This window comes from Malaclemys terrapin, chromosome 1, assembly GCF_027887155.1.
Source record: "Malaclemys terrapin pileata isolate rMalTer1 chromosome 1, rMalTer1.hap1, whole genome shotgun sequence".
In the NCBI taxonomy this organism is placed as follows: domain Eukaryota; kingdom Metazoa; phylum Chordata; order Testudines; family Emydidae; genus Malaclemys; species Malaclemys terrapin.
The window spans coordinates 352406555-352433706 of NC_071505.1; the positions used below are offsets into that span (position 1 = coordinate 352406555).

The 27152-nt window shown below is 47.5% G+C and overlaps 2 protein-coding genes across 2 annotated transcripts; one reads left to right on the forward strand and one right to left on the reverse strand.

Moving 5' to 3' along the window:
* The first annotated feature begins 4178 nt into the window (after positions 1 to 4178).
* Positions 4179 to 5126, forward strand: LOC128833416 (olfactory receptor 52M1-like). The gene has a single exon (XM_054021276.1). It carries the CDS (start codon positions 4179 to 4181, stop codon positions 5124 to 5126), a length of 948 nt encoding a protein of 315 aa, XP_053877251.1.
* A 12619-nt stretch (positions 5127 to 17745) lies between these two features.
* Positions 17746 to 18735, reverse strand: LOC128833423 (olfactory receptor 52R1-like). Its single transcript, XM_054021288.1, has one exon. It carries the CDS (start codon positions 18733 to 18735, stop codon positions 17746 to 17748), a length of 990 nt encoding a protein of 329 aa, XP_053877263.1.
* Between the last annotated feature and the right edge of the window lie 8417 nt (positions 18736 to 27152).

Sequence of the window (27152 nt, forward strand, 5' to 3'; positions counted from 1 at the left end):
TCCGCACTGGAGACATACCCCGATTAGCCAGATGAGCAGGCAGAGAATTCAGCTGTGGGAATCCAAGCACCCTCCAGCCGGGGCACTCCTAGAAAGTCTGACTCAGCCTGGAATATTAGATTTCAATTCCACCTGGGAGACACTGGGAGGAAATGAACCGAGAGGGAGAGAACAAATCCAGTGCAAACACTAATCCAGTCTCTATCCTGCCTACAGGGCCCCCCTTGTTCCAGGGCAGCAGTGAGGGGAGGGCCAGGCCTCTGTCCCCAGGTCAGGCCCCCTGGCTGCCCTCTATTCACAGGAGTATTTTGTTGGTGTTACTTTTCCTGAGTCTCTTCCCTCAAAGTGACCTCGGTGACTGTGATGTGTTGGCAGGTTTCTGAGTGGGAGCGGAAGTGGAGCCCCGGAGTTCACACCTCACAGGAGCAGGGAGCTCACAAACCCCAGCTAGTTCTGAAAACCTCAGATTCATCTTGAGAGGATGGGGAATGTTCAGGTCCCCTCTTCCAGTGTTGCCTCTGAATCCCACCTGACCAACAGTCCCTGCCAGAGCCAGAGTCCATTTCCCTCTTGATGTGATGGAGAGACCATGATTAAGGCAGGGCAGTCAGGAACCCTGGGTTCTGTCTCTCATTCTGAACTCAATCCCTGGGTCACATTGGCCAATTCATGCTGCCCTGTGCCTCAGTATTCCTACCTGTATAATGGGTATATGTTCATAGTCACTTTCCTTTGCTAGGTGTTTTCAAAATCCTTCAATGAAAGGTGCTACGCCAGTGGTTCTCAAACTAGGGCTGCCGCTTGTTCAGGGAAAGCCCTTGGCGGGCCAGGTGGGATTGTTCACCTGCCGCATCTGCAGGTTTGGCTGATTGCGGCTCCCACTGGCCGCGGTTCGCCGCTCCAGGCCAATGGGGGCTGTGGGAAGTGGCGCGGGCTGAGGGATGTGCTGGCCGCCCTTCCTGTAGCCCCCATTGCCTTGCAGCAGTGACTCGCGGCCACTTGAAGCTGCGATTGGCCGAACCTGGCGGCAGGTAAACAAACCAGCCCAGCCTGCCAGGGGCTTTCCCTGAAAAAGGGCGGACCTAGTTTGAGAACCACTGTGCTACACAACATGATGATACTTACTGATGAGAATTACTGATCTCTGATCCCTAAGGGACAGTTCAGTGTGCCTGTAGAAAGTGCTTGTGTGTCCCCTCCATCATCATTCTCCAGATCTGTCTGTCTAATATCTACCCATCCCTCCTAGATATCTGCAGGATATCAGGCCCTATGGAGATCTATTCATTATCCTGAGTGTTCTTGCTAATTAGCAATAACTTTTCAATATACACAAATGCACAGAGCAGCCAATTCCTCTCTGATTAAAACAGAGCCCAGGAGTTCTCACTAGACTTTGGGAAGGTCCCTTAATTATTGTTTACTTCTAAAGCTGGATAAATAGCACAGACGTGTAGAAAGGCCCGTGTCCAGCCTGGTTACATCTAGATGCTGCTTCTCCCCTAGAGGCTGAGCGGACCCCATTGGGATTGCACAGAGCTGTATTATAAATGGTGCATGCCCCTGCATCGGCTCTTGGTATAGGATGTTACTGGAGATGCTGGGTTGAGAGAGGCATGGGACACGGCTACCTGAGCGGGATTCCCAGGAAGGACACTTCCATCTCAGAATTCACAGGTACCCATCTCTTGCTGAGTAGCTCACCTGCTCGACAAACCCAGGGCTCTGGCTGTTAACAGGGGGGCTTTGTTGGAAAAAATGGAGGTGCTATGGCTCCTCACTGTGGCAATTATAAGAATTTATCAGCATGGGCAAGACATCCTCTCTCCTAGCTTCATTCAAAAGTCATTGAACCATTATGTCTGAAACTTAAAAAAAAAAAATTCAGACATAAGCAGATGCCCAGTGTGGTAAATTTCAATCCAAACACTTAGAGTTTGGCAAACTCATATGCAACTAAAAATGAGGTCATCTAATGGAAGCTGTCAGCCCCCTAACTAAAGGTGGTACCGCCAGAACCAGTTTCAATGGCCAATCCATTTGTGAATCCCAATCAGCTAAGCTCTTTGCTCCAGTAATATCTGTGGCAAGGAGTTCCATAGGCAAAATAGGTATTATGTAAACCAATTTTCATTTATATATTCAGACTATCAGTGTTATTGAATGTTCCCTTTACATATGTTATAAGACAGAGTAAATGTAAGTGTTTGATCTAGTTTCTTTACCGATCGATTCCTAGGGTTCAAGGCCAGAAGGGCCCATTAGATCATCCAGTCTGACCTCCTGTATAACACAGGCCAGAAAATGTCACCTAGTTACCCATGTATTGGGCTCCATAACTTGTGTTTCACTAAGCTCTTGTCTACAGTAGGATTTTACATCATAGAATCACAGATCCACAGGGTGAGAAGGCTCTGCAAGGGTCACCTAGTCTAACTGCCTGCCAAGAAGCAGAATTTGTTGCATCCAGGACAGATGACTGTCCAGCCTCCTTTGGAAAACCTCCAGCGATGGAGCTTCCATGTCCTCCTGAGGTGTCTGTTCCATTGCCCTCCTGTTCTCACTCTAAGGAATTTTTTCCTCAGATTTCATCTAACTCTGCTGTGCTGTAGTTTGAATCCATTGCCTCTTGTCTTGTGCTATGTGGTAAGAGAGAACATTTCTCCAGTTCTTTTTTGGCACCTTTTCAAATATTTGAAGACTGCTACCATGTCCCCCTCTAATCTCCTCTTTCCAAACTAAACACACCCAGTTCCTTCAGCCTTTTTTTGCATATGGTTGTTATTGCATACCTTGCATCATCTTTGTCTCTCGCCTCTGGATCTTTTCCAGATTTCCTACACCCTTTCTACACACTGGTGCCCCACTCGAGACACAAAACTCCAGCTGAGCCCTGGCCAGTGCCAAGAAGAATAATAATATCACCTCCCATGACTTGCCTGTTATGCCCCTCTTAATGAAACCCGAAACTGCATTTCTGTGGGGGGTTTTGCAATAAGAAAAAAATCTACCGCCCTGAAAGATGGACCTAAAACAACCTAACCCCAGTGTAGACAGCATGAGATCAACAGAAAATTCTTCCATCAACCTAGCTACCACCTCTCTACTATGCTGCCAGGATAGCCCCTGCTGTCCTTGTAAGTAGTGTCTACACTGAAGCCCTATGGTAGCTGTAGCCTTTTAAGTGTGGACGAGGCCTCAAGCAGAACTTCTAGAAAAGCCTCCAATCTGGATCTGGAGACATTTCTACATTCTTTCCTCCCAGTCAGTTTTGCTGATAATTTGTCACAGCTTTGGGGAATTAGCCCTTTCGTAGTACGAAGTGTTAAGAAATATTACTGGTAGGGAACTGTTCTCTGTTTGTCCATTTTAATATAATCAGTTCCATTCTTTATTTTTCTCTCATCTATCATATCCTCCCTTCTTTGTCTCTTCTCGAATTTAAACAGTCCCAGACTTTTCATTCTGTCCTCATATGGAAACCTCCCCCATTCTCATATCCTGTCTTGGAAACCCCCTTTTTATTTTCTATGTTTTTTATAGAGATGGGGTGACCAAAACTGAGTGCAAGCTCAGAGCAGGTTATTCTCCACCTCATTCCTTTGACATCTGAACATTGTCCTTGTTGTGAATAAGCAAGTGTTTCCATGGAGCTGCTATCAAGGATTCACAGGGTTTTTTCCCTGTGGTTTGTAGCAGTTGGGATGTTTCCCTTGGCATATTTCTTGGCAAACGTTTGGATCTTTTTCAATCTCAGATTTTGAGCAACCCGGGGAATGGGAAAATCCCTACAGCATAGACCCTCTAGCCTGGGTTTCATTGCATTACCTGCTCATGCCTATTAATGTATCCCACACCACAATGTGTAGGAATTATTGTTGCATAGAGCCACATAATATATGGAATAGGCATTAGTAGGGTCAGTTGTTCATAATTCATTTCCCTGAATTATGAAAACACCTTTAATCGGTGTTTAAAGAGCAACAAATCTACTTCCCCCCATGAGAATACCTCCAGTACTGCATGTACTACCTCATATTAACATTGTCTCTCTATCCAGGAATATTTACGGCGACCATCACCCTAGAGCTTGGGCACATACAGGAAGTCAGGGGAAGGTACGGTACATGCAGGAGACACCATTCTGCCTCAGAGTTAGACAACTTCTCCGCTACTCCATGTCAGATTCCAACACAACCGACTTCAGCAACCCCTCCACCTTCATCCTGCTGGGCATTCCTGGCCTGGAGGCAGCCCATGTCTGGATCTCCATCGCCTTCTGCACCATGTACGCCATAGCCATCTTGGGGAACTTCACCATCCTGTTCATTGTGAAGATGGAGCCGAGCCTCCATGGGCCCATGTACTATTTCCTTTGCATGCTGGCCGTCACTGACCTGGTCCTGTCCACGTCCATCCTGCCCAAGACTCTGAGCATCTTCTGGTTCAATTCCAGGGAGATCGATTTCAGTGCCTGCCTCACCCAGATGTACTTCCTTCACTGCTTCTTAGCAATGGAGTCTGGGATCTTTGTGGCCATGGCTTTGGATCGCTACGTGGCCATCTGCCATCCCCTGAGACATTCCACCATCCTGACAAACCCCCTGGTGGCCAAGATTGGCCTGGCCATTCTGCTGCGTGGCTTCATGCTAATGCTCCCCTTTCCCTTGCTGGCGAGGCTGTGGCCATATTGCAGAATCAACATCATTCCTCACACACACTGTGAGCACATAGCTGTGGTGAAGCTGGCCTGCGCCGACATTCGCATCAGTAATTACTATGGTCTCTTTGTGCTATTCTTTTTAACTGGTCTGGATGTGTTTTTTATCGCTGTATCCTACAGCCAGATCCTCAAAGCCATCTTCAACCTCTCCACAAAGGCTGCCCGGCTTAAGACTTTGGGGACCTGCAGCTCCCACCTCTGTGTCATCTTAGCCTTTTACATCCCAGGTCTTTTCTCCTTACTCATGCAGCGTTTTGGCCACAATGTGGCACTGCATTTCCATGTTCTCATGGCCAACATGTACCCCCTTGTGCCCCCCATGTTAAACCCCATCATCTATGGAGTGCGGACTAGACACATCCGGGACAGGCTGCTCCGTCTCTTTTCCCATAAAAGGACCTAAAGTTTTCTCCTGGTGCTCTGGCTCTCAGGCTGAGCTCCATACAGAGCTGGCTGACAGGGTGCTGGGCCATCTTCCCTGAATCACTGAATGGACAGTACAAGTGACATTAAATCCTTTCCTGACCACACTATACTGTATCAGGTTGATAAACTGGGAAATTGGTCTGTGTACAACTCATTAACTCATAGGATGGCCACAGTTCTAATTGCTGTTACCTAGATATTGAGGCCCTGCCCAGTGCCCCATCTCTTCCCTTGGGTCTCTCACTCTTCTCCCTCCACGCCATCAGTTGCTGGATTTTCTCAACTTCACCTTACCTTGCAGCAGGGACTTCAGTTCAGATTTTGGTGCAGCGGGGGGCAGATAGGAGGAGAGGGCAATTTTACTGTGATTCCGATGGCACTATATAAAAGAAAGAAAATTAAAGTAATAATAAATCTACTAAGCTTTTCTATAAACATGTTTGACATCTTGTGGAAAGTTAGTTAGGGACTCATAAGGACCACATTCCCCATATCCGCAGCGCCAGTTATCTCAGCATAGAAGACAGTCAGGTTGGTCAGTCATGACTTCCTTTTTGTGACTCCAAGTTGACTGTTCCTGATTAACTTCCTCTCCTCCAAATGCATCAACATAGATTCCATGAGGACCTGCCCCTTGATTTTTCCAGGTGAGGCTGACAGGTCCCCGGTTTCTCCTTCTTCCCTTTTTTAAAGATGGCACTATATTGGCCTTTTCCCAATTGTCCTCGACCTACCCTAATTGCCATGAGTTTTTAAAGTTAATGCTCAATGGCTCTGCAATCACATCAGTCAACTTCCTCACCACCCTTGGATGTATTGCTTCTGGCCCCATGTGCATGTCCAGCTTTTCTAAATAGTCATCAACCTGTTCTTTCACCATGGAGGGCTGCTCACCTCCTCCCATACTGTGTTGCCCAGGGCAGCAGTCTGGGAGCTGACCATGTCTCTGAAGACTGAAGGGGAAAAAAGCATTGAGTACTTCACTTTTTCCACATCTTCTGTCACTAGGTTGCCTCCCCCATTCAGTAATGGTCCCACACTTTCCCTGACCACCTTCCTGTTGCTAACATACCTGTAGAAACCCTTCTTGTTACCATACACATCCCTTGCTAGCTGCAATTCCAATTTTTCTTTGGCCTTCCTGATTACACAGCTCTCCTCCCTGGGCTGATCCTTTGGCCCCTCTGGCTCTGGTCGGCACCGCTCCACTCCCAGCTCAGCCTGGGCCTCTTCTCTCTCCTTAGCAGTAGGAGTCCACAAAGAATAAGAGGGAGTCTGGTTCATTTGCTGCTAGTCGCATTGAGTAGCAAGCATCGTTGAACTCTGAATTTCCTGTGTTCCTTGCAACCTGCCCAGACCCGAAATGTGGCATGCAGGGTCTGGCAAGGACCCATAATGAGACACAGAAAATTATTATCCTTGTAGGGGACACTAGATAGATTTGTAGATTTTATGGCCATAAGGGACTCTGCTTTCACCTCCTGCATCACACAGGCTGTAGGGCTGCCCTTGATTGATTCCTACTTGAACTAGAGCAGATCTTTGAGAAAAACATCCCATTTTGATTGTCAGTTTAAAAGGGGGATCGAGAACATGGTGTGATGCTATATGATTGAATAATGACCATTTTTATCATTGTTGCTACCAATAAGAACATAAGAACATAAGAAAGGCTGTACCGGGTGAGACCAAAGGTCCATCTAGCCCAGTATCCTGTCTACCAACAGTGGCCAATGTCAGGTGCCCCAGAGGAAGTGAACCTAACAGGCAATGATCAAGTGACCTCTCTCCTGCCATCCATCTCCACCCTCTGACAGACGGAGGCTAGGGACACCATTACTTACCCGTCCTGGCTAATAGCCATTAATGGACTTAACCACCATGAATTTATCCAGTTCTCTTTTAAACTCTGTTATAATCCTAGCCTTCACAACCTCCTCAGGTAAGGAGTTCCAAAAGTTGACTGTGCACTGCGTGAAGAAGAACTTCCTTTTATTTGTTTTAAACCTGCTGCCTATTAATTTCGTTTGATGACCCCTAGTTCTTGTATTATGGGAATAAGTAAATAACTGTTCCTTATCCACTTTCTCCATATCACTCATGATTTTATATACCTCTATCATATCCCCCCTTAGTCTCCTCTTTTCCAAGCTGAAGAGTCCTAGCCTCTTTAATCTCTCCTCATATAGGACCCGTTCCAAACCCTTAATCATTTTAGTTGCCCTTTTCTGAACCTTTTCTAGTGCCAGTATATCTTTTTTGAGATGAGGAGACCACATCTGTACGCAGTATTCGAGATGGGGGCGTACCATCGATTTATATAAGGGCAATAATATATTCTCCGTCTTATTCTCTATCCCCTTTTTCATGATTCCTAACATCCTGTTTGCTTTTTTGACCGCCTCTGCACACTGCGTGGCCATTTTCTGAGAACTATCCATGATGACTTCAAGATCTTTTTCCTGACTTGTTGTAGCTAAATTAGCCCCCATCATATTGTATGTATAGTTGGGGTTATTTTTTCCAATGTGCATTACTTTACATTTATCCACATTAAATTTAATTTGCCATTTTGTTGCCCAATCACTTAGTTTTGTGAGATCTTTTTGAAGTTCTTCACAGTCTGCTTTGGACTTAACTATCATGAGCAGTTTAGTATCATCTGCAAACATTGCCACCTCACTGTTTACCCCTTTCTCCAGATCATTTATGAATAAGTTGAATAGTATTGGTCCTAGGACTGACCCTTGGGGAACACCACTAGTTACCCCTCTCCATTCTGAGAATTTACCATTTATTCCTACTCTTTGTTCCCTGTCTTTTAACCAGTTCTCAATCCATGAAAGGACCTTCCCTTTTATCCCATGGCAGCTTAATTTACATAAGAGCCTTTGGTGAGGGACCTTGTCAAAGGCTTTCTGGAAATCTAAGTACACTATGTCCACTGGATCCCCTTTGTCCACATGTTTGTTGACCCCTTCAAAGAATTCTAATAGATTAGTAAGACACGATGTCCCTTTACAGAAACCATGTTGACTATTACTCAACAGTTTATGTTTTTCTATGTGTCGGACAATTTTATTCTTAACTATTGTTTCGACTAATTTGCCCGGTACAGACGTTAGAGTTACCGGTCTGTAATTGCCGGGATCACCTCTAGAGCCCTTTTTAAATACTGGTGTTACATTAGCTAACTTCCAGTCATTGGGTACAGAAGCCGATTTAAAGGACAGGTTACAAACCTTAGTTAACATTTCTGCAACTTCACATTTGAGTTCTTTCAGAACTCTTGGGTGAATGCCATCCAGTCCCGGTGACTTGTTAATGTTAAGTTTATCAATTAATTCCAAAACCTCCTCTCATGACACTTCAATCCATGACAGTTCCTCAGATTTGTCACCTAGAAAAGCCAGCTCAGGTTTGGGAATCTCCCTAACATCCTCAGCCGTGAAGACTGAAGCAAAGAATCCATTTAGTTTCTCCACAATGACTTTATCGTCTTTAAGTGCTGCTTTTGTATCTCGATCATCAAGGGGCCCCACTGGTTGTTTAGCAGGCTTCCTGTTTCTGATGTACTTAAAAAACATTTTGTTATTACCTTTGGAGTTTTTGGCTAGCCGTTCTTCAAACTCTTCTTTGGCTTTTCTTATTACATTCTTGCACTTAATTTGGCAGCGTTTATGCTCCCTTCTATTTGCCTCACTAGGATTTGACTTCCACTTTTTAAAGGAAGTCTTTTTATCTCTCACTGCTTCTTTTAAATGGTTGTTGAGCCACGGTGGCTCTTTTTTAGTTCTTTTACTGTGTTTCTTAATTTGGGGTATACATTGAAGTTGGGCCTCTATTATGGTGTTTTTAAAAAGCGCCCATGCAGCTTGCAGGGATTTCACTTTAGTCACTGTACCTTTTAACTTCTGTTTAACTAACCCCATCATTTTTGCATAGTTCCCCCTTTTGAAATTAAATGTTATACCATTGCAACAAATGTTATAAAATATATGTCCTGTCAGGTGTCAATGGAAAAGTTATGATTAGCTAAATATGCTTAACCTGTTTCCTTACATTTATCATCTTTCTATCTGAAGTTATTAATATTTGTCAGGGTCTTGTATCTTATGCATGTGTTGTATTTTTGGGTAACACCCCTCAGGTAGCATTTACATTAAGGACAGACAGCTATGTGTTGATGGCCCTTCAAGGACACTTAGCTCTCAGAATGGGCCATAGAAGAAACACACTCAGCAAAAATATGGGCAATGTCTGCCATTGTGAGGCATTGAAACCTGTAAAGACAGGTTTCACAAGGGTAGCCGTGCTAGTCAGTATCAGCAACAACAACGAGGAATCCTTGTGGCACCTTAGAGACTAACACATTTATTTCTTGGGCTACAGCCCACTTCATCAGATGCATGGAGTGAAAAATACAGAAGCAGGTATGTATGTATATATATATATTCAGTAGATGAAAGATGGGAATTTCATTATGAGGTGTGTATGTGGGGGTGTCAGTGCTAATGAGACAATTCAATTAAAGTGGAAGTAGGCTATTCTCAAGAGTAGAATACCAAGGGAGTAAAAATCACTTTTGTGGCAGTAATGAGGATGGCCCATTTCAAACAGTTGACATGAAGGTGTGTGTAACAGTACAGGGGGCATTAGTGTGGGGAAATTAGTTTTTGTAATGACCCATCCACTCCCAGTCTTTATTCAGGCCTAATTGTTGGTGTCCAGTTTGCAAATTAATTCCAGTTCTGCAGCTTCTCATTGGAGTCTGTTTTTGAAGATTTTTTGTTGAAGAATTGCTACTTTTAAGTCTGTAATTGAGTGACCAGGGAGATTGAAGTGTTCTCCTACTGGTTTTGGAATTTTAATAGAATCATAGACTTTAAGGTCAGAAGGGAACATTATGATCATCTAGTCTGACTTCCTGCACAACGCAGGCCACAGAATCTCACCCACCCACTCCTGTAACAACCCCCTGACCTATGTCTGAGCTACTGAATTCTTCAAATCATGGTTTAAAGAATTCAAGGTGCAGAGAATCCTCAAGCAGGTGACCCGTGCCCCATGCTGCAGAGGAAGGCGAAAAACCACCAGGGCCTCTGCCAATCTGCCCCGGAGGAAAATTCCTTCCCGACCCCAAATATGGTGAACAGCCCAACCCTGAGCATGTGGGCAAGACTCACCAGCCAAACACCCAGGAAAGAATTCTCTCTAGTAAATCAGATCCCACCCCATCTGACATCCCATCACAAGCCATTGGGCATATTTACCGCTAATAGTCAAAGATCAATTAATTGCCAAAATTAGGCTATCCCATCATACCATCCCCTCCATAAACTTATCAAGCATAGTCTTGAAGCCAGATATGTCTTTTGCCCCCACTGCTCCCCTTGGAAAACTGTTCCAGAACTTCACTCCTCTGATGCTTAGAAACCTTCGTCTAATTTCAAGTCTAAACTTCCTGATGGCCAGTTTATATCCATTTGTTCTTGTGTTTACATTGGTACTGAGCTTAAATAGTTCCTCTCCCTCCCTGGTATTTATCCCTCTGTTATATTTATAGAGAGCAATCATATCTCCCCTCAGCCTTCTTTTGGTTAGGCTAAACAAGCCAAGCTCTTTGAATCTCCTTTCATAAGACAGGTTTTCCATTCCTTGGATCATCCTAGTAGCCCTTCTCTGCATCTGTTCCAGTTTGAATTCATCCTTCTTAAACATGGGACACCAGAACTGCACACAATATTCCAGATGAGGTCTCACCAGTGCCTTGTATAACGGTACTAACACCTCCTTATCTCTACTGGAAATACCTCGCCTGATGCGTCCCACGACCGCATTAGCTTTTTTCACAGCCATATCACATTGGCGGCTCATAGTCATCTTGTGATCAACCAATAGTCCGAGGTCCTTCTCCTCTGTTACTTCCAAGTGATGCATCCCCAATTTATAACAAAAATTCTTGTTATTAATCCCTAAATGCATGAACTTGCACTTTTCACTATTAAATTTCATTCTATTACTATTACTCCAGTTTACAAGGTCATCCAGATTTTCCTGTATGATATCCTGGTCCTTCTCTGTATTGGCAACACCTCCCAGCTTTGTGTCATCTGCAAACTTTATTCGCACACTCCCACTTTTTGTGCCAAGGTCAGTAATAAAAAGATTAAATAAGATTGGTCCCGAAATCGATCGCTGAGGAACTCCACTAGTAACCTCCTTCCAGCCTGACAGTTCACCTTTCAGTATGATATATTGTAGTCTCCCCTTTAACCAGTTCCTTATCCACCTTTCAATTTTCATATTGATCCCCATCATTTCCAATTTAATAATTCCCCATGTGGAACCGTATCAAACGCCTTACTGAAATTGAGGTAAATTAGATCCACTGCATTTCCTTTGTCTAAAAAATCTGTTACCTTCTCAAAGAAGGAGATTGGGTTGGTTTGGGATGATCTACCTTTTGTAAACCATATTGTATTTTGTCCCAATTACCATTGACCTCCATGTCCTTAACCACTTTCTCCTTCAAATTTTTTCCAAAACCTTTCATACTGCAGATGTCAAACTAAAAGGCCTGTAGTTACCTCAGGGGTGGTCAAAGTTTTTGGGCCAAGGGCCACACCTGGGTAGGGAAATTGTATGCAGGGCTGGGGCAGGGGGTTAGGGTGCAGGAGGGAGTGCGGGGTGTGGGAGGGGGTGTGGTGTGCAGGAACAGGCTCAGGGCAAAGGATTGGGGCAGAGGAGGGGTGTGGAGTGCAGGAGGCGACTCAAGGCAGGGGTGCAGGAGAAGTGCGAACTGTGGGAGGGAGCTCAGGGCAGACGGTTGGGGTGCAGAAGAGGTGTGGGGTGCGGCAGGGGCTCACGGAAGGGGTTGGGGTGCACAGGGGTGCAGGGTGCAGCAGGAAGCTCAGGGCCGGGGGTTGGGGTGCAGGAGGGGTACAAGGTAAGGACAGGGGGATTAGAATAGGGGGTTAGGGGGTGGGGTGCAGGAGGAGTGCGGGGGCGGGCTCTGGCCAGTCACTGCTTACCTAGAGTGGCACTGGGGTGGCAACAGTGCGCACCGGGGCCAGGGCAGGCTCCCTGCCTGCCTGCCTTGGCCCCATGCCACACTGCGCCACTCTGCTCTGGGAAGCAGCCGGAACCACAGCACAGGATTTCGCGCGCTGCCCTTGCCACGCCTCCAGGTACCTCCCCCAAAGCTCCCATTGGCCACGTTTCCCCGTTCTGGCCAATGGGAGCTGCGGGGGTAGTGCCTGGAGGCAAGGGCAATGCTCAGAGCCCTCTGCCGCCCACCGCCCGGGCTGCAGGGACATGGTGCCAGCCGTTTCTGAGAGCGGCATGGGGCCTGTGGCACCACGGGGGGTAATCCTGCCAGCCAGATCCAAAGCCCTGACGGGCTGGATCCAGCCCGCGGGCCGTAGTTTGCCCACCCCTAAGTTACCTGGATCATTTTTTTTCCTTTCTTAAAAATAGGAACTATGTTATCAATTCTCCAGTCAGACGGTACAACCTCTGAGTTTACAGATTCATTAAAAAATCTTGCTAATGGGCTTGCAATTTCATGTGCCACTTCCTTTAATATTCTTGAATGAAGATTATCTGGGCCCCCCAATTTAGTCCCATTAAGCTGTTTGAGTTTGGCTTCTACCTCGGATGTGGTAATATCTACCTTCATATCCTCATTCCCATTTCTCATCTTACCATTATCCTTAAGCTCCTCATTAGCCTCATTAAAGACTGAAGCAAGGTATTTGTTTAGATATTGGGCCATGCCTAGATTATCCTTAACCTCCACTCCTTCCTCAGTGTTTAGCGGTTCCATTTCTTCTTTCCTTGTTTTCTTCTTATTTATATGGCTATAGAACCTTTTACTATTGGTTTTAATTCCCTTTGCATGGTCCAACCCTACATGGCTTTTGGCCTTTCTCACTTTATCCCTACATATTCTGACTTCAATAAGGTAGCTTTCCTTGCGAATCCCTCCCATCTTCCACTCCTTGTAGGTTTTCTGCTTTTTCTTATCACTTCTCTGAGATGCTTGCTCATCCAGCCTGGTCTACAACTCCTGCCTATGAGTTTTTACCCTTTTCTGGGGATGCAGGCTTCTGATAGTTTCTGCAACTTTTATAATTCCTGATGTCAGATTTGTGTCCATTTATTCTTTTGCATAGAGAGTGTCCGGTTTGGCAAATGTACATGCAGAGGGGCATTGCTGGCACATGATGGCAAATATCACATTGATAGATGTGCAGGTGAACGAGCCCCTGCTGGCCACGTGACATGCTCATGTGACTCTGGACTCCCTCTTGGGCCAGTAATTTTCCACAAACAGACAGTGGTCTTTGTTTGGGACAGTCAAATTCCATGCACAGAGCAGAGGATATAAAAGGATCCCTGTGACATCCTTGTCTTAATTTCCTCCTTCATTTCTCTGGTCTGGATTTCTAACAAGGAAGTTCTGAACAAGGACTAATGATCCCCAAACTGTTTGGGTGATTCCAGAGAGAATCCCTATCCCTACACTCCAGCATATCTACCTCTTCCCCCACCTTAGTGTCATCTGTGAACTTGCTGAGGGTACAATCTATCCCATCATCCAGATGGTTAATAAAGTTGTTGAATAAAACTGTGCCCAGGACCAAACCCTGGGGCACTCCAATTGATACCAGCTGCAACTAGACATCAAGACATTGATCACTACCCATTGAGCCCGACGATCTAGCCAGCTTCCTATCCACCTTATAGTTGATTCATCCAATCCATACTTTTTTAACTTGCTGGCAAGAATACTGTGGGAGACCGTGTCAAAAGCTTTGCTAAATTCAAGATATATCTTGTCCACCACTTTCTCCATATTCACAGAGTCAGTTATCTCACCATAGAAGGCAATCAGGTTGGTCAGGTGTGAGTTGCCATTGGTAAATGCATGTTGACTGTTCCTGAGCACCTTCCTCCCCAAATGGATTCCTTGAGGACCTGCTCCATGATTTTGCTGGGGACTGAAGTGAGGCTGACCAGTCTGTAGTTTCCTGGGGTCTCTTTCTTCCCTTTTTTAAATATGGGAACTATATTTGCCTTTTTCCAATCGTCCAGGACCTCCCCTGATCACCGAGAATTTCCAAAGATAATATATGTGGTGAAACTGACTGCTCATCATGGAGTCCAGTATCTTGGTGGTGAGCCAAGGGCTGGGATGCCTCAGGAGACTGCAATTTTGGCTTCCAGTTAACCAGTGTGGTGAGACAGAAGTTAACATTTGTTGCCATGGGCGGCGAGTTATATGGGCCCGTGGTGCCTGGGCACCAGGAATATTCCTGGCTCAGGGGCCTGGCTCCAGCAACGTTTGGGGCTGAATCTCTCTCCTGGCCCCACCTGCCGCCCCCTTATGTTCCCCGGTGTGTCCCCTGCACCCACCTACCACCTCTGGGTGACGTAAAACAGCCCAGGATGCTCCCGCTGCCTCCAGCACCAGCGCCATGGCTTCCTACATTCTCGCTCCATGTGGCTGCCGGCCAGGGCCGGCTCCAGGCACCAGCCGACCAAGCACGTGCTTGGGGCGGTACCGTATAAGGGGCGGCCAATGTTGGGATGATGGGGGGTGCTCGCAGTGTGTTTGTTGGGGTGGCGGGGGCGCTCGCAGTGTTTTTGGTTTTGTTTTTGTTCTCAGGGCAGCGCTCGAGGGTTTTTTTGTTTTGTTTCGGCAGCGCGGCGCTGGGGGGCAGGGTTTGGGCAGCGCGGCGCGGCCCAGCCCGGCCTGGCCCTGCGCTCGGGGCGGGGGTTTGGGCTGCCCAGCACGGCGCTCGGGGGGTTGGGTGGCCCAGCACGGCTGGGCGGGGGGAGGGGGTTTGGCCGGCGCGGCGCAGCGCTCCGGGAGTTTGGGCGGCCCGGCGAGGCGCTCGGGTGGGGGCAGTGGTTGGGGCGGCCCAGCAAGGCACTCGGGGGAGATCGGGGGTTTTGGCGGCGCGGTGCGGTGCTCGGGGGGGGGAGGGTTGTGTGGCCTGGCGCGGCGCTCAGCGGGGGAGGGGTGTGGGGTTTGGCCGGCCCGGCGAGGCGCTCGGGTAGGGGCGGTGGTTGGGGCGGCCCAGCGAGGCACTCGGGGGAGGTGTGGGGGTTTCTGCGGCCCAACGCGGCGCTCGGGGGGGTTTGGTGGCCTGGCGCGGCGCTCGGGGGTTTTGGACGACCCGGCACTCGGGGGGGGGATGTTCAGCGGTCCCGCGCGGCACTCGGGGAGGGTGTTACAGTGGGGTGGCGCTCTTCTTTTTCGCCTGGGGTGGCAAAAATTTGAGAGCCAGCCCTGCTGCCGACACATCCCTGAGGCCCGTGGGGGGCTGTCTCTCCACATGTTGTCCCCGCCCCGAATGCCCTTGCAGCCAATGGGAAGCTGTGGGGGTGGTGCCTGGGGGCAGCAGTGCATGGAGACCCGTCAGTCTGCCCTGCCTAGGCGCTGCTGCCGGAGGGGGAGCTCCAGGTAAGCACCTAATCCCCCACCCACTTCCAGAGCCTGCACCCATGCTCTCTCCCCCCACAACCCCTACGCCCTGAACTCCTTCCTGCACCCTCACCCCCTCCCTCTCCCCCCCCACACCTTCCTACCAAATTCGCTCCTGCACTTCCACCCCCTCCCTCCACACCCCCTCCCCCAAACTCCCTCCTGCGCCCTACCCCATCTCCTGCACCCCTCTTGAACCCAAACTCCCTCCCAGAGTCTGCACCCTGCACCGCTCCTGCACCTCAATCCCCTGCCCCAGCCCAGAGCCTGCACTCAAACTCCATCCCAGAACCTACACAGGCCCCTCCCCTCCCCCCCGCACCCAAACTCCCTCCCAGAGCCTTAGGCAGTTGGCGGGGAAGAGTTTGGACAGGGGAGAGCTTGGAGGGGGACAGGCTCTGGGCATTCGGGGCACCACCACAATTTCTACAAACTTGCCACCCCCATTTGTTGCTGGCTTGGTAGAATCTAATGATAGACCAAACACCAGTCTAGGGTGAGTCTGCCAGATTTCTCAGCAGTTTGCCTGAATTTGGCATCCTCAGCTGTATCCCACTGAGGCACCGTGACACATGCACACCACTAACAGGTGCTTCAAAGACTGATAGGTGCTCACTACTCCCAGGACTCTCTCAGACCTGACACGTATGGCCCATGCAGCAGCACAGAGGCCTGGTGCACAATCTCTGTTGGTTTCTCTAGTGCTGGGGATCTCCCCTGATTTCAGTCAGGCTGCACCCACTTCCACCAACTAAGGATTTAGCCCAAATAATGTAACTAGAGATAAAGCATCAGCAGAGACCAGTGAGCTGGGATTGAAGAGTCCCAGCTCTGCCACAAATTCACTGGGTAACCTTGGGAAAGTCAGATTCTTAATATGAGCCACACCCTCTCCATGTATTAAATGGAGATTATTATTATTTATTAATTCCAGTGTGCTGATACCAAAAGGTCCTAATCAGGGCCTTCGAGGGTGCAGTCTGTAGAGTTCTAGGCACTGTGTGGTCCCTGGTAAACTACCAAGACAAGGCTGAAGACTGAGCTGTGTGGAAACCTGTTTTTGTGGACATAGTGTTTAGCTGTTTCTTTAATAAATTCCTCCTGTTTAAGAAGGACGGCAACTCCACTGATCACAACACACAAATAGCCTCAGTGTGTCTAACACAACCCAGAGGCTTTGTGGTGTGGGAGGTCAGGAATCCTTATTCTCACCTCTACCACTGACTCATTGTGTGACCTTGGGTAAATCATTTTATTGCTAGGTGGCTCAGTCCCTCCATGGCACAGGGATAACGCTGCCTAGCAGACTAGCTAAAGAGATTCTAGACGTAGTGACCAGAAGCGTCATGCAGAGCATTTATCAGACTCAGCTTCACAGTTCAGCTTCAGCCCCTCGGCAATAGGTGCCCTGTAGTTCCAGATAACGTGTTGTGTACATATGTAAATAGCCGGCTAATGGAAGGTGTGGTGTTTATCTCCCTCCCTGTGAGCTACTGCAGCCACCGTGGCCTCTGCCCAGCAACACAAGGGTCTCTTCCTTCACGAATTTGTAGCTGAGATTTAGGAGCCACAAGCTATATGATGCACAGTCTTGCCCGCCTGTATTACAACTCCGCTCTCAACCCTCAGCTGCGTCTATACAGCTTCCTGGCTTCCCTCTCTTCCCCTGACTGGCCTTTCAGCCCTAGTGCTGCATGCTCAGTGAACTCACGGCAGGTTCCTTGTCAAGCTAAAGCAGCTCCCATCACACCCCGGAGCAGAGGGAGTCCAACTGGACTGGGGAGGGAGGTAGAGATAATGCAGGGAGTTACAGAGGGATGGAATGAGTGAGTAACAGGGATGGGGCCCTGTGGGAATAGGTGGAGAGGGGTGGAGCCTGGAGGGGAGAGGTTGGGCAGGTGGTGGGGCCTCAGAGGTTCAGTTACCAGTCATTAGAAAGGGGACAACTTAATGAGCTCTACATAGACCAGTTCCACAGCTTGTCACACTGACACAACACAGTGAGGACAGGAAAGAATTTAATGTTTCTCTGACCATCCAGTCAGTGATTCAGGCCAGCTCTGCACAGAGTTTGGTGTGGGAGCCAGAGCACCAGGAGACGTTAGGTCCCTTTATGAGTAAAGAGCTGGAGCAGCCTGTCCCAGATCTGTTTGGTCCTCACCCCATAGATGATGGGGTTTAGCATGGGGGGCACTAAGAGGTACACGTTGGCAATAAGAACATGGAAATGCTGGTCCACATTATGCCCAAATCGGTATGTGAGGGAGGAGAAGAGAGCTGAGATGTAAAAGGCTAAGATGGCACAGAGGTGGGAGCTGCAGGTCCCCAAAGTCTTCAGCCGGGCGTCCTTTGTGGGGAGGCTGAAGATTGCTCTGAGGATCTGGGTATAGGACACGGTGATAAAAAACACATCCAGACCAATCACAGAGAATAGCACAAAGAGGCCATAGTAATTACTGAGGCGGGTGTCTGCACAGGCCAGCTTCACCACGGCCATGTGCTCACAGTGCGTGTGGGGGATGATTTTGTTACTGCAATATGGCCACTGCCTCGCCAGGAGAAGATAAGGCAGTACAAAGATGCCACCACGCAGCATTACGGCCAGGCCGATCTTGGCTACAACAGGGTTTGTCAGGGTGGTGGAATGTCTCAGGGGATCACAGATGGCCACGTAGCGATCCAAAGCCATGGCCACAAAGATCCCAGACTCCATCACTGAGAAGCAGTGAAGGAAGTACATCTGTGTGAGGCAGGCACTGAATTTGATTTCCCTGTAACTGAACCAGAAGATGCTCAGAGTCTTGGGCATAATGGATGTGCACAGGACCAGGTCAGTGATGGCCAGCATGCAGAGGAAATAGTACATGGGCCCATGGAGACTCGGCTCCCTCTTCACGATGAACAGGATAGTGAAGTTCCCCAAGATGGCTATGGCATACATGGTGCAGAAGGGGATTGAGATCCAGACATGGGCCATCTCCAGGCCAGGAATGCCCAGCAGGATGAAGGTAGAGGGGTTGGTTGTGTTGGAATCTGACATGGAGTAGGGGAGAAGGTGACCAATACTGAAGCAGAACGGTTTCTCCTGCATGTACCGTACGTTCCCCCAACTTCCTTTATGTGCCCAGGGTCCAGGGTGATGGTCTCAGTTCAAATGCCTGGATGAAGAGACAATGTGAATATGAGACACTATATATGCTACTGATGGCTGTTCTCATCGGTGAAGCAGATTGGTCACTCATCACACACTGAAAAATGACATTTTAGTTATTCAGAGAAATGAAATATGAACCGCTAATCCTAGTAATGCCAATTCCACATTTCATGTTGCTCCATGCATCAATAATTCCTACACATCTTGATATGGGAAACCTTAATAGTCACTAGAAGGAAACATGAGTGAGCATACTGGTTATCCATCGTTGTTACTTAATTCAATGAAAGCCAGGCTAGAGAGTCCATCATGTACGGAGTCCCCTATTCTTCCGGTTGCTCAAAATCTGAGAGTGGAAAAAAACCCCAAACCTTTGTCAAGATATTTGCCGAGGGAAAAACCCCAACTAGAACAAACCTCAGGGAAAAGATCTGGGCTTCACTGATAACAGCTCCATGGAAACACCTCCTCATTCACAACAGAGGCCAAAACAAAGACAATGTTCAGACGCCTGAGTAATGGGAAGGAGAATAACCTGCTCTGGACACAAGCTCAGTTTTGGTCACACCGTCTCTGTTAAGGATATAAAAGATCAAAAGGAGTTTTATGAGACAGGTTATAAGAATGGGAGAGGTTGTCAGTCATGGACAGAATGAAAAGTCTGGGACTCTTTAGTTGAGAGAAAAGACAAAGAAGGGGGTGTATGATAGAGAAGAGGAAAGTAAAAGAATGTAAGTAATTACACTCATGTAGACAAACAGAGAACAGTTCCCAACCAGTAATAGCTTCAAAAGGGATAATTCCCGAAAGCTACAGCAAATTATCAGGAAAAACACTTTGGGAGGAAAAATTTAGACAGAAAAAACGGGAATGAACCTGGGAGTTCTTTAAGAAGAGTTTATTAGATCGCTAAAGAGCCACAAAACCACAGTCAAGATAGCAGACCACTTTGTGTAAAACCCCGCTGTGACACTACACCTCATATTTTTCACAGTGATATTATTATTATATGATTATGAAATAATCATCATGTATTTTATGCAAGATAGGTCATGTGAAATATCATTGGGAAGGTATGATTTAATGAATATTATTATCATCTTTGTTTGCATGGGTCATTTTTGTGTCTGAAGTTAGAAATATTGACTATGTATCTCTATCACAAATGGGTTTACACCTGAGGAACTACCACCAGCTAAAAGATGATCTGTCTTGGTGGCTGACAGGGAAAGGCACATTAAGGTTACAGAGGCATTAGGAGAAAACAGTAGGTCTTAAAAGAAGATAATCTCCCACCAGGAAGCCTTCCTGAGGACTCTACAAACAGCATCCGAGTCATGGCTGCTATGACATTCTAGAGGCATGTGACTAGATCACCTGGTACTGGACCCCCTTTTGGAATCCCTGTGTTTTTCCACTGAAAGGCATGGGAACCAGACTTGGAGACAAAGGGTCCTAAAGGCAGGGGAGTGACATTACTGTGGTTCTTCACTGACTCACCACCCAAAGAGACTCCTGGGAAGATCTGAATAATTAGGACTGAACTGGAAGGAAAGGCTGGACCCAGGCTAGAGAGGTTTCCAGCATGTGAAAGGAATACCTGGGGTTTTCAAGCTGCAAGCAAGTGCAGTTTGCCCCTTAAGTGCCTGCAGCTTGCTTGAATCAGCAATTAGAATGTGGATTTGCTACTTATATACAGGTTTCAGAGTAGCAGCCGTGTTAGTCTGTATCCGCAAAAAGAAGAACAGGAGTACTTGTGGCACCTTAGAGACTAACAAATTTATTAGAGCATAAGCTTTCGTGGACTACAGCCCACTTCTTCGGATGCATATCTGAAGAAGTGGGCTGTAGTCCACGAAAGCTTATGCTCTAATAAATTTGTTAGTCTCTAAGGTGCCACAAGTACTCCTGTTCTTCTTTTTACTTATATCCAGTCTCTTTAGAATATTATGCTTAGGTTGCATTTTTGTTTATTTGCTAGGTAATCTGCTTTGATCTGTTTAATATAACTTATAATGACTTAGAATCTATCTTTTCTAGTTAATACATTTGCTTTTGCTTTATGACAAACCAGTGTGTGGGACTGATAACGTGGGGCAGATCTGTGCAGCACAAGACAATATAATAGTTTACACTCCAGACGGAGCAGCTGGGCAGTTCCTTAGCGGTAGCCTCCCCATGCACAGCTCATCACAGCAGCCTGTAAGTTCTGCAGCTGGGTGGGTCCCTACCTGTGTGTTTTCTGGTGAAAGAGTGAGCTTGGCAACTTATCACAGAACCACAGTGTGAGAGGGAGCCCAGGTTGGTGGGTCGGGGGGCTTAGTGGTACCCCAGTTGCAGGTGGCATCCTGTGGGGAACCCATCAGACCCAATTCAGTGGGAAAGATAGCAAGCAATACAAAATGGAATTTAGAAGATTATGAAGTATATTAAAAACAAAAGAAATGCTAGGAAAGGTTTAGGTCAATTCCTAGAGGGAGAAAGGAAATTTATTAAAGTCGCAGAAAAGGTAGATGTGTTCAAGAAGTATTTTTGTTTTGCATTGGAAAGAAGCCATATGAGATACTCATATCACAGGCGGGGATGAAATACTTTCTAGTCCTTTAGCAGTCATGGAGGATTGTAAACAGCATCTATAGTAGAACCTTAGAGTTACGAACACCAGAATACACGCATATCTCATCATTCTAAACCAGAAGTTTGCAATCTGGCAGCAGCAGGGCAAGAAAAAAAGGGTCAGTACTGTGTGAAAGCAGTTATCAATTGGCCATTGTCAGTGACTGGGGCTGCTTCTAGCAGGGTTTTGCAGGGATCAGTTCTAGGCTTGATGCTATTTAGTATTTTCATCAATGATCGGGAAGCCAATAGAGAATCACTGCAGATAAAATTTGCAGGTGACCTAAAGATTTGCACAATGTTTACAATGAAGTGGCCAGGGCAGGCATACCAATTGATCTGAATTTAGGGGTCATTGTGTACACCCAACTCATCGTGAGCTCCCAGTGTGATGCTAAGGCCAAAAGGACTGATGCGATCCTTGGATGCATAAACAGGGGAGTGATGAGCTGCAGCAGGGAAAGGATTTTACCTCTGCAAATGTCACTGGTGAAAACTGATTGAGTGACTTCCCAGGGTCCACATTTTAAAAAGGAGGTTGAAAAACTGGAAACGGGGCAGAAAGGAGCCACAAAAAATGATTGCAGACAGGAGATAATGCCTGAGAGAGAGAAAGAGAGAGAGAGAGATAGCTTCCTCAATTTATTTCATCAAAAAAAATGTTCAAGTTGAGACGTTCCTGGGGAGAAAACCATGGGTAATAATGGGTTCTTAAATCTAGCAGAGAAAGGCAGAGCAAGGCCCAATGGCTGGAAGCTAATGCCATACAAATTCCAATCAGAAATAAGGGCCAAATGTTTAGCACTGAGGGTAATTAACCGTTGGGACAAACTGCGAAGGGAAGCGATGGATTCTCCAACACCTCATCTCTGGATGAAACATATACTTGAGGGCTTGTCTATACTTGAAACACTACAGTGGCATTTCCATACAACTTCAATGTAAACACTACTTACACCTATGGGTGGGTTCTCCCGAAAGGTGAGATGGGAGGTTGATAGAAGAATTCTTCCCTGAACCTCATGCTTTCTACACCGGGGTTAGGTTGATATTGTTACATCTCTGAGGGGGGGGGGGTGGATTTTTTTGCTGTTGGAAAAAAAAGCAAAATACAATTTTCAGCTGTATTAACAGAGGCATATCTTGCAAATCATGGGAGGTGCAAGTACCAATCTACTCGATGCTGGTTAGACCTCAACTGGACTATTGTGTCCCGTTTGGGTTACCAGTGTATTGGAAGGATGTAGATAAACTGGAAAGGATACAGAGATGAGAGACAAAGGTGATCCAAGGGTTGGAATTCATGCCATGGGAACAAAGGCTGAAGAAACTGGGTATGTTTAGTTTGGGAAAATGGAGATTAGGCGAGGACACACTAGTGGTCTTCAAGTACTTGAAAAACTGCTATAAAAATGATGGAGAATGATTGTTCTTTCTTGCCAAGGAGGGGAGGACAAGATGTAATGGGTTCAAACAACAGCACAGCAGATGTAGATTAAATCTCAGGAGAAACTGCCCAACTGTAAGAACAGGATAACAATGGAACAGACACCTCAGAAGGTTGTGGAAGTTCCTTAGCTGTAGGTTTTCCAAGGGAGATTGGATAGCCATCCATCTTGGATGGCTTAGACACAATAAACCCTTCCTTTTTGGTAGGGGGTTAGACCAGATGACCCATGTAGTATCTTCTAACCCTATAGCGCTATGATTCTGTGATGCAAAACACCAGTATAGACCAGGACTTAGTCACACACAAGTTTCTGGGCTCAATTTAGGAGTAACTGGGTGAAATTTAATGGTTTGTGGTATACAGGAAATCAGAATGGATGACCTTAAAAACCCTTCTAATAGTCCCTATGAATCTATCGATAAAGAAAGTAGATCAGGCATTTCTATTTACTGTGTCTAATGACACACAAACAGGGAAACATTAGATTACACTGAAAGTCTGAACATATAACACTAATAAAATAAAATTGTAAAAATAATACATATTTGGCCTGTGGAATTAATTGCCACTGACATTATTGGAACAAAGATTTTAGTCGAATGGGATTCACACATGGATTGGCCATTGTGTGGCCAATCAGCTGACTTCTCGAATGAAGCTAGGAGAAAATATGTCTTGCTTATGTTGAATAATTTTTTTTTTTCAATGAGAAGCCCCAGCACCTTCATGCATTCCAGTAGATAAAGGTCAGGTAACAGCTCCCTATTAGCACCCATAACTCTGAAATGCAAGAGAAGGAGGTAACAGTGTCTCTGCATTAACACACAGCTGGCTCCTGGGGTCTTTTCTCAGTTCCTACTCCAAGGGAAGTTTTGCCTGAGCGGTTCCTGAACAAACTATGGGGCACGGCCTCAGAATTTGTCCTTGTATTGTACATCTACTAACAGCTTTCATCCTGAAATGCAGCAACCCTGGGGATGAAGACATCAGTTGTGGGGCGGAGGGCGGGGGGTGGCACAGCATACAGGGATATTTTGGCCCATGGTACTGGAGGAAATTCATCACTTGTGGCCAGGGTCCTGGGATGTTTAATGGCTGTGCAGAGCATAAAGGACCACAAAATTACTCTCTATCCCATCATTCCCACATTGTAATAGGTTTGTTGAGCAGGTGAACTCCTCAGCAAGAGATGCAGTACCTGGCAATTCTGAGACATAAGTGTCTTCCCTGGGAATCCCCCTCAGGTAGCCGTGTCCCACACCTCTCTCACCCCAGCATCTGCAGCAACATCCCACGCCGAGAGCCGACAGAGGGGTGTACACAGTATATAATATAGCTCTGTGCAATCCCAGTGGGGTTCGCTCAGCCTCTAGGGAGTAATGAGCATCTGAATGTAAACAGGAGGGAGACAAGCCTCTCTGTGCTTCTGTGTTCTTTATCTACCTTTAGGAGTAAATAGTAATTAAGGGACCTTCCCAAGGGGAGATGAGAACTGATATTTAAAAAAAAATTATAGTTGATTAGTAAGAAAACTAGGGATAATGCCTAGATCTCCAAAATGTCTGATGCCCTGTAAATACCCAGGATTGATGGATTATTATCTATTACCCGCACTGATAATACAGCTTCCAAACTCTTGGTTTCTATGTGCACATTTGCCAAAGGCACAAGGATTTTGTAACCTTCTACTAAAAAACCTCTGAAATCTGTCCTGGCAGTATGTCACCTTCTGGCACTGTACTGTGCCTAACCACACACATTTCTGGCCCTGTATCTTCCCACCCAAAGTGTTTCCTGCAATTAATGCTGACAGCATTTATGTGCTTCGTGCCTGGTCATGCAGAAGCTAACTTTACAAACCCAGATGATAAATGACAGGCACATGGGGGCTTCTGTGCTCAGGGTCGCAGCATTCACATGGGCTGCCTGCTTCCTCCCAGCACAGGGCATTTTTTCCTCAGGTGATCAGTGGAATTACAATGGTAGCAACTTCTGGATTTCTCTGTTTTTACTGGTCAGGGATTAGAAAAATGGATCTGGGGAGGCTGTCCAGTTAGCCTCATTCTTCCCAGGGGTAAAATGGGAACCCTGCTTCCTACCATGATTAAGCATGGTGTTCGTTCACAATAGAGGCCTGTGTTTGCTGAAAATTATCAGCTAGAGAAGGCATCTCAGTCATAGTTTTCACCCTTTTGTCCCATAAAATTTCTTTCACAACATCTTTACATACCTTTAAATAAGAATGCTCCTGAGCTACAAGATCAAATCTTCTTTCAAAGCTTGTAACACCTTTTCCCCCTACCCACTTCCCATCAAAACTTTCACTTCATTTACATATTCCACATTACTCATACCAGCACCCTTAGGATTCCTCCACTTCACTCTGTATGTTTCAGGGGTAATCTCTAATTGTTTCAAAACCATTACTTTGAATGCACAAAAATCTAAAGCATCATCAATTGTCCTTTTATTGAATACAGTCAGTCCTCAATTTACACGGTGGTTATGTTCTTAAAATAACACCGTGCAAATAGAAACCATGTAAAAAGATACCAAGGGTCTCTGGTAAATAAGGGTTTAGGCTCCAGGCTTACAAAAGGACCTCCCTAATGCATACAATGCAGTACAGTACTGTGCTGTGAGTGTTCCTCTGGGATGTCTAGGGAGGCTGGGGAGTGTGGCGCAGTGGGGTGGGCCCTGACTTGGGGTGGGTGGGCAATGATGGGGTGGGGAGGTAGGAGGGATGGGGCAGAAAGGATGGGGCCACCTCCATTCACCCCCTGCAGCCGATCTTGTGGACACTCTGGCAAGGGCCCCCCAGGCACGCACCCGGGACAGGGGATTGGGGTGCAGGGGCTTGCACTGTTCTGAACACCCGCCTGGTGCTCCTGACAGAAAGCAGAGTTGGGGGCTTCCCGTTTCGGCGCTTCTGCCAGGGAGCAGGGTTGGGGACTTGCCCCCTCCGCCTGGCACTCCAGCCGGGAAGCAGGATCAGGGACTTGCCCCACTCCCCTTGGTGTTCCTGGCAGGGAGTGGTGCCACGGATATGACGTGCTCTGCCCGTCCGCCCAGCACTTCAGCCAGGGAGTGGGGTCCGGGACTCGCCCCACTCTCCAGCTAGGGAGTGGGGTTGGGGGCTTGCCTCACTCCACCTGGCGCTTCAGTTGGGGAGTGGAGTCTGGGACTAGCCTTGCTCTACAGCTGGGCAGCGGGGTCTGAGACTCGCCCCACTCTCCAGCTAGGGAGTGGGGTTGGGGGCTTGCCTCACTCCACCTAGCACTTCAGTTGGGGAGTGGAGTCCAGGGCTTGCCCTGCTCCACGCAGCACTCCAGACAGTGAGCAGGGTCTGGGACTCACCCCACTCCGCCCAGCACTCCAGCTTGGGATGGGGTCCGGGACTTGCCTCGCTCTACAGCTGGGGAGTGGGGATGCGGATATCCCCCGCTCTGCCTGACCGCCCAGCGCTTCAGCAGGGGAGCAGAGTCCAGGGTTCCCCCACTCTCCAGCCAGGGAGTGGGGGTCGGGGGCTCACCCTGCTCTGCCCAGCACTCCTGCCGGGGAGCTGGGTCGGAGGCTAACCCCGCTCTGCCTAGCACTCCTACCAGGTACTGGGGTCAGGGAATGGAGGCTTGCCAATTCCCCGGCAAGAATGGTAGGTGAGTGGAGTGGGCTAAGCCCCTCTGCCCTGATCTTATTCCCTGGCAGGAATAAAGGGCAAGCGGGTGAGTCCCCAACCCCACTCTCCATCAGGAGTGCAGGCAGAGCAGAGTGAGTCCTGAACTCCGCTCCCCAGCAGGAGCACCAGGTAGAGTGGGGCAAATCTGTGACCCCATACCCCGGCAGGAATGCCAAGTGGAGCAGGGTGAATCCATGACCCCGCTACCCAGCAGGGACGCCAGGTGGAGCAAGTCAAATCTGCAACCCCACTCCCCAGCAGGAGCGGGGCAAACCCCTGCACCCCGACCCATGCCTGAGGGGCCCCCGGCCACAGTTTCTGTGGCCCCCTGCAAGGCTGGCTGGAGAGGAGAGAGGAGGCACCCCATCCCTCCTGCTCCACCCCTCCTGCCTTACCTCTTCACTACTACCATTGCCCACTGGTTTCTGCATGTCGCTGACCACGCTGTACCCTGTACACGTGAATCCCTACCGTGTACAAAAATAAAGGGTCACAATTAACTGACCATGCATAACTGAAACAGTCAAAACAATACGTGTAAAACAAGGGCTGACTGTATATCCAGAGCTTTACCAATTAACTTTACAACTAAAGTGGGCCATTCTGGTCAGC

Coding starts and splice junctions, on each gene's coding strand:
- LOC128833423 (XM_054021288.1), bottom strand. CDS start 18,735: ATGCAGGAGAAACCGTTCTGCTTCAGTATTGGTCACCTTCTCCCCTAC.
- LOC128833416 (XM_054021276.1), top strand. CDS start 4,179: ATGTCAGATTCCAACACAACCGACTTCAGCAACCCCTCCACCTTCATC.